Source organism: Eimeria acervulina, genomic scaffold (genome assembly GCF_000499425.1).
Source record: "Eimeria acervulina Houghton genomic scaffold, Eah_scaff1435, whole genome shotgun sequence".
Taxonomy (NCBI): Eukaryota; Apicomplexa; class Conoidasida; order Eucoccidiorida; family Eimeriidae; genus Eimeria; species Eimeria acervulina.
Window position 1 is genome coordinate 1 of NW_013549197.1, and position 7615 is coordinate 7615.

The 7615-nt window shown below is 45.4% G+C and overlaps 2 protein-coding genes across 2 annotated transcripts; both read left to right on the forward strand.

Annotated features, from left to right (window-relative positions):
• Window positions 1-1046: 1046 nt before the first annotated feature.
• Window positions 1047-1221, forward strand: EAH_00059740 (hypothetical protein; the record flags this gene model as incomplete). The annotated part of the gene is made up of 1 exon (XM_013393540.1): window positions 1047-1221. A coding segment is annotated over one exon (175 nt), but the record flags the coding sequence as incomplete, so codon positions are not given.
• A 78-nt stretch (window positions 1222-1299) lies between these two features.
• On the forward strand, window positions 1300-5279 carry EAH_00059750 (hypothetical protein, conserved; the record flags this gene model as incomplete). The annotated part of the gene is made up of 11 exons (XM_013393541.1): window positions 1300-1992; window positions 2121-2229; window positions 2444-2536; window positions 2753-3152; window positions 3609-3673; window positions 3837-3919; window positions 4112-4164; window positions 4262-4365; window positions 4577-4655; window positions 4899-4961; window positions 5156-5279. 11 exons carry the CDS (start codon window positions 1300-1302, stop codon window positions 5277-5279), a joined length of 1866 nt encoding a protein of 621 aa, XP_013248995.1.
• Window positions 5280-7615: the final 2336 nt, after the last annotated feature.

The window sequence follows — 7615 nt, forward strand, 5'->3', positions numbered from 1 at the left end:
GACGTGCTGCAGTTGCTGGCTGCCCTTCACCTATACCCTAAACCCTATACCCTAAACCCTAAACCCTAAACCCTAATAACCCTAACAATCCTAAATCCGTAAACCCTCGCCCCTGTTGACTGTCTGCATAAGGGTTTTTGGGCTCATGGTTTAGGGCCTATGGTTTAGGGTTTAGGGTTTAGGGTTTAGGGTTTAGGGTTTAGGGTTTAGGGTTTAGGGTTTACCATTTCCATCAGCATAAAGGGCCTTTAAACCTGAAAACTCTTCTAAACCCCCGATATTAGAAAACCCTCTGCGGTGTATGTACAGCACAGGGTTTAGAGCAGGGGTTTTATAATACACTTTCGGCTTCTCTTGCAGCACTTTGTTTAAAGCCTCCCGAGTCATTAAACTCGCCGTCTCCACCATTTCTAATAAACCCTAATAAACCCTAATAAACCCTAATAAACCCTAAACCCTAATTTATGAATGCAGGAGCGATGGAGCCCTCGAGAGCTCGGAGACAGAGAGATATAATAAAATAAATTATTAATAAAATGGTTTAGGGGGTTTCAATAAATAAATAACCCTTTTTTTAGGGTTTAGGGTTTAGGGTTTAGGGTTTTTAGGGTTTAGGGTTTAGGGTTTAGGGTTTAGGAGCTGTCGATACAGCTGAGAGTTTGGTGCAGAACCGAAGAGCAGCAGCAACGCAGCAAACGCAATAAAACAAATAAATAAACAAACAAATATATTTTTATTTAAATATTATATTTATAATTTAATTATTATTTATTTTATTTTCGTATTTTTTACTCTCTAAACATCTGCATGCAATCATTGCAGCAGCAGCAGCAGCAGCAGCAGCAGCAGCTGTTGCTGCTGCTGCTAGTTTTCTTCGTTGCCGTTAGACAACTGAAGCAGCAGCAACAGCACTGAATGAAATACTGTGTCTGTATATTTATTTATTTATAAACTTGTGTCTTTGCCTAGAGAAACAGCAGCAGCAGCAACTGCTGCTGCGGCTGCAGCAAATCGTTCTTCGCAGCGTTTGTGGCTGTACACCCCAGCTCTAAGCAACTGCAGCAGCGGCTCTCTCCTGTGCAACAACAACAGCAGCAACAGCAGCAGCAGCAAGCCGGGGGGCCCTACAGGGACAACAGCAGCAGCAACAGCAGCAGCAGAAACAGCAGCAAGAGCAACACCCAGCAACAGCAGCAACAACAGCAACAGCAGCCGCAGTAACACCAGCAGCAGAGGCAGCAGCAGCGACAGCAGCAACAACAGCAGCAACAGCAGCAGCAACCGCAGCAGCAGAAACCGATGCTGACGCCGCGTTCACTGCAGTGGGGGCCTTTCCGCTTAGCGGGACCCTTCCTGTGCTGCAGTGCAGCAGCAGCAACCCCAGCAGCAACTGCAGCAGCAGCACGTGCAGCAGCAGCAACTGCAGCAGCAGCAACTGCAGCGGCAGAAGCAACAGCAGCAGCAGCAACATCGTCTGTCTGCTACCGCTGCAGGAGCTGGCAGCCTCGCTGTACCGCTGCACCTACAACGCTAACAGCAGCAGCAGCAGCAGCTGCTCCTGCTGCTGCTGCAGGGCCGTGTGCTGCAGCTGCTCTTTCAAGGCGCGCGATGCATGCAGCAGCAGCAGCAACAAAAGCAGCAGAAGGTGCAGCAACGACAGCAGCAACAGCAGCCGAAACACCAACAGCAGAAACAGAAGCAGCTGCAGCAGCAGCAGCAGCAACAGCAGCAGGGGATGAAGGAGGAAGCAGCAGGCAATACACAGTTGCTGCTGCCTCAAGACAATTTGCTGCTGCAGTGCCGCTGCAGCTGCTACGAGCAGCAGCAGCAGCAACAGAAGCAGAAGCAGCAGCAGCAGACTTCGTTCCTCTCCGCGCACTATGGAGGCGTTGCGTGCAGCAGCAGCAGCAGCAGCAGCAGCAGCAGCAGCAACTGGAGTTGGGGGGTGATGAGGACCCTCTAACCCTTGAACACGTTTGCCTCCTCCTTGAGGTCTGCAGCATAAACCCTAAACCCTAAACCCTAAACCCTGATCCGCAGTCGCCAGCGCGCGGAGTCCCATAAAGCTCAGGGTTTAGGGTTTAGGGTTTAGGGTTTAGGGTTTAGGGTTTGTGCTGCAGGGATGTATTGCTGCGAGGGTGCGGGAGTTTGCTGTCATCGGCTCTGTTTTGTCTCTGGGCGCAGCAGCAGCAGCTTCAAACCCTTACACTCTGCTGCAGCTCTTGCCCCGTAACCCTAAACCCTAAACCCTAAACCCTAAACCCTAAACCCTAGGCCTTAAATGCACCCCTGCAGCACTTACTAACGAGGCGCGTTCCTCGGTTAACGAGCGCTTAAGCCCCGCAGCTCTATGCCTCCAGGATTAAGGGTTTAGGGTTTGGGAATTAGGGTTTAGGGTTTAGGGTTTAGGGTTTAGGGTTTAGGGTTTAGGGTTTGTGTTTAGGTGTAAGTAAGGCCGTGCGGCGTTTGGGTTTTCTCCACTTTGATTTTTTTGAAGATGCACAAAACCAAATGCAGCGAACAAACCCCCAAACAAGTAAACCCTAAACCCTAAACCCTAAACCCTAAACCCTAGTTCCCAAACCCTAAACCCTAAACCCTGCCTTTTTAGAACTCATGTCCAGGGACCCCCAAGCGCGAATAAACCCTAAACCGTAAACGCTAAACCCTAAACGCGGCGCCTCAGCTCGGCGCAGGTACAGAGCACGACTTGGTTAGGGTTTAGGGTTTAGGGTTTAGGGTTTGTGTGCAGTTGCTTCTTTGTGGAGCGCGTCGGATGTTTGTGCTGTTGCTGAGGCCTTTGCTGCCCAGCGAATGCCTTCTGCTGCTGTTGCAGCAGCAGCAGAAGCTGTGCTGCAGCAGCATCAGCAGCAGCAGCAGCAGCAGCAGCAATTGGTTCCGTTTGCTGCTGCTGCTCGCCTGCTGTTGGCTTTCGCGCAGCTAGATGTACATTCCGCTGCTGTGCTGCAGCCGCTGCAGCAGCAGCTGCAGCAGCATCTGCAGCAGCAGCAGCAGCAAGTGGCGATGCAGCGGGAAGAAGCCCTTGCCTTAGGCGCTGCAGCAGAAGCTGCTCTGCTGCTGCATCACCACCAGCAGCAGCTGCAGCCGTTAGCAACAGAGTGGGGCCCTCTGCTGCTGTCTTGTCTTGAGAGGTGAACAGGGATCATCAAGGGTTTAGGGTTTAGGGTTTAGGGTTTAGGGTTTAAGGTTATGAGGGACTTCGACTTATCTTGTTGAGAAGGGCTTGGGGTTTGATATGCTGCTGCTCGTGTTGCTGCGTTTTTGCTGCTGCTGCTATCACCGCTGCTCTCACTGCTGCTGCTGTTGCTGCTGTTGCTGCTGCTGCTGCAGGGCTGCCGCTTTTGCTGCAGAGCAGCCGGAAGATTTCTGGAGACGTCCATCGAATGCCCGGCTCCACAGGTGCAGCAAACCCTAAACCCTAAACCCTAAACCCTAAAACCTAAACCCTTCAACCCACGAACTGCACCGCAAGCCACAGAAAGGGGGGTCTATCAACAAACCCTGGCTTAGGCAGGATACGAGGGTTTCAGTTTAGGGTTTAGGGTCTAGGGTTTAGGGTTTAGGGTTTAGGGTTTGGGAGTGCGCAGGCAAATTCTTCTGTGCCGCTTAGCACTGCGTACCCTCGACCGCCCATTGTATGAACGTCTTGATGGTAGGGTTTAGGGTTTGGGGTTTAGGGTCTAGGGTTTAGGGTTTAGGGTTTAGGGTTTGGAGTTTAGGGTTTGGGGTTTAGGGTTTCAGGCTTGGGGTTAGGCTTTGAGACCAACGGGCTAGGGTTTAGGGTTTAGGGTTTAGGGTTTAGGGTTTGCTTTTAGGGAGAACGCGGAGCATCCTTCGGCAGCTGCAGCGCATGGAATTGACTCTAAGCCCGAGGCCGCCGACAGTCTTTGTTCAAAAGGTAGGATGAAGGGTTTAGGGTTTAGGGTTTAGGGTTTAGTGTTTAGTGTTTAAAGTTTAGGGTTTAGGATTTAGGTGCGATATCTGCCGCAGTCGGATTTTCGTGCGCATTGGTCGCTAGGATACGAGGGTTTCAGTCTGGGGTTTAGGGTTTAGGGTTTAGGGTTTAGGGTTTAGGGTTTGTGGGTTGCAGTTTAGCGCCATCTTGACGAAGCTTCGGATCGCTCACCAGACCTACGCAATGCGGTGCGTTTCCTTCTGAGCTGTCTGTACACCTGAAGGCTGAGGGTTTAGGGTTGAGGGTTTAGGGTTTAGGGTTTAGGGTTTAGGGTTTGCGCTGCAGAGGGGTTCTCTGCTTCGATATTTTAGAGAGAGATCGCAAACTCGCGTGGTGCTGCGACAGCGCCGATCGTTTTTATGTTGGCACCAACATCAAAACCGCCGCAGGTAGGGTTTAGGGTTTAGGGTTTAGGGTTTAGGGTTTAGGGTTTAGGGTTTAGGGTTTAAGGTTTAGGAGGTCTTTAAGGCGTGGTGCTCTGGGGAGATAGGTTTTGCAAGCACTGCGAGCAATAATTCAGGGTTCAGGGTTCTGGGTTCTAGGGTTTAGGTTTTAGGGTTTAGGGTTTAGGGTTTAGGGTTTAGGGTTTGTGGTTTTCAGTTCGTCTGCAAGAGAAGATTGTGCGGGGTTTGGGTATTCATGTAGCGAACTGCGCGTATTGGCAGTGGAACAAAATGAAGTAAACCCTAAACCCTAAACCCTAAACCCTAAACCCTAAACCCTCTTAGCCCTTAAAACCCTAAACCCTAGGGTGCGATGCGTCACCGCCGCTAAGCTGCAGCAACCCCAAACCCTAAACCCTAAACCCTAAAGCCTTTCAGATAACACGCTGCACGCAGCGAGGTTTGCTTCTGGTCGGCGTATGAAGTCTTAGAGCCTAGGGTCTAGGGTTTAGGGTTTAGGGTTTAGGGTTTGCGTATAGGGCGAGGCGGACCCGCATTGAATACGTGCGAATGAGTCGTTACTATGCGCTACAAGATCGCAGGTAAACCCTAAACCCTAAACCCTAAACCCTTGCGGTGTAGGATTAATATAAACCCTAAACCCTTGGAGAAAGGGTTTATGCACACCCTAAGCCGTTTGAGGTTTGCAGCAGATTAAGTTTCACAGGCAGTTGTCTAGAACTCCATGGATTAGGGTTTAGGGTTTAGGGTTTAGGGTTTAGGGTTTGTGGTGCAGGGAGACGAACTTAGAATTTGAAGGGTGGTTGCTGCCTCACGTTCATCATATACACCGCAAAAATAATATTGAGGCTTTTTGTCATTTTCCTAATAATCAGCCTGTTGGACATATTGTCTACTAAACCCTAAACCCTAAACCCTAAACCCTAGTGGCGGCTGCGCTCAGATTCGTAGCTGTTTCCCGCAAACCCCAAACCCTCGTTTGTCTTATTTTTAAAGGCGATGCGGCCAGATCGGGGAATTTGCTGAGGTGTACATACACTTCAGCTCTTGTTGAACTCTTCTAGGGTTTAGGGTTTAGGGTTTGGGGTTTAGGGTTTAGGTGCATTCAGTATAATGGTAGAGTAATAAGAATATGAAAATGAGAACAGTAAAGATATAACAGGAAAATATAACAATAATAATAATAATGATAATAATAAAGAAGTAATAATAATAATAATAATAATATATTTTTGTTTTGCTTTTAGGGTTGTTCTCTGAACTCTAAGATATAAAATATAAAATGTAGTAGCGCTGTTTATGCTTTTTAATTTTCTTACATCTTTATATTATGCTGTTAATTACACAATATTATTATTTTCTACGTTTTATTATGTAATATATATATATATATATACATATGTATATATATATCTACATATATATGTTATTAGTGCTCTGAACGTTAATTTCGATAGAAGTACGGGTAAATTATCAATATAAGTTAAATAATATTTAATAATATTATTAAATCCACTTAAAAAGTAAAAAAATATTAATTAAATATAATAAAACAGAAATAATTAAAAATATAAAAGTTTGAGTGTCTGTACAGTGTATGCTCTGCCATCGCTCGCGCTGTTAATAGTTTTGTTTGAGGGGGCAAACGAGTAAAATGTTTAAATAAATATATTAAATATTTAAATTAAAATAAAAATATAATTTAAATTAATATTTTAAAGAATATTAAAATTAATTAGGGGTATTATTGCAGTATATATTTTTCTTCGTATCGATTGAGTGTGTGTGTGTGTGTAGTAAGGCTTTGTTTGCTTGTGGTGTATGAGTGCTTGCTACCTGAAGAGGCATTAAAAATTATATTTAATTGAATATAAATATATTAAAATATATTTAAAATTATATTTAAATAATTTTAATGATTTAAATGCAGTAAACAGCAGCAGAACCACAGCAGAAGAACCACCGGCTCGATGAGGCTGAGGCTCAGGTGTATAGGCAGGTGATGTGTAGACTATGAATTAAATCAAAAAATACATTATTATTATTTAATTTTAAATATATTTTATTATTTATTGTTTTTAAAAGCCCTTTTTTTATCCTATCAACGTAGACAGAGACAGCAGATGCTTCAAACTGCACCACTGGTCCGGAGATGGCTGTTGCTGCTGCTGCTGCTGCTGCTGCTGGTGTGGATCTAGCAGCATCAGGAGCAGGAGCAGCAGCAGGAGCAGCAGCAGCAGCAGGAGCAGCAGCAGGTAGAGTCTAATGTATGATTTTCATTTGTTTTACCCCAGGTTTTCTTACAGGTTTTCTTTCGTACAGGCAGGTAGCTGCATATACACCCCAAGCAGCAGCAGCAGCAGCAGCAGCGGGTCACTTAGTCGCTCTGCTGCTTATTGCATTTTATTTTTTTCGTTTATTTTTCTTTATTTGTTTAAAGGGTTTTTTTAAACCCTTTAAACAAATAAAGTTGTGTTCATCTCCCTTCTGTCTTTCTGCTGCTTCTGCTGCTGATCCCCGTACACGCAGCGCAATGCTGTTCTAAGTAGTCCCCTAAACCCTAAACCCTAAACCCTAAACCCTAAACCCTGAGTTCATCAAGTTCTTCTTCAAACCCTTACAATTGGAGCAGCTTCTATTCTACAGCAACTCGCTGCTACGTAGCAGCAACAGCAGCAACCGCTGCAACAGCGAACCACCGTGAGAACCACCCTAAAACCCTAAACCCTAAACCCTAATCCCCAAACCCTAAACCCTAAACCCTAAACCCTAATCTTGCCTTGTATCTCTTTTGCTGCTTTTCAGTTACTCATTGCTGCTGGACAATGCTGCCTTCGGAAGTACATAGAGAGTATGAAGCAGGAGCAGCAACAGCAGCAGCAGCAGCAGCAGCAGAGGCCGTTGCAGCAGCAGCAGCAGCAGCAGCAGCAGCAGCAGCAGCAGGAAATGAAGAAGCTAAAGAGATGACAACTAGCTGCATGTACACCCCAAATAAAGAGCAGCAAGAAGCCCCAGGATGGAGCCCCTGGTCTTACCCTTCTTTTCTTGATCGTGAAGGTGTATATACATATTATAATATATATATATATATTATAATATATATATAATATCTAATATATATAGTATATATTATATACAAAATATAATATATATATAATATGTAGTGTATATTATATATATTATGTTTACTCTATAATATTATATGCGTATTATAATATTATATATAATATATTAT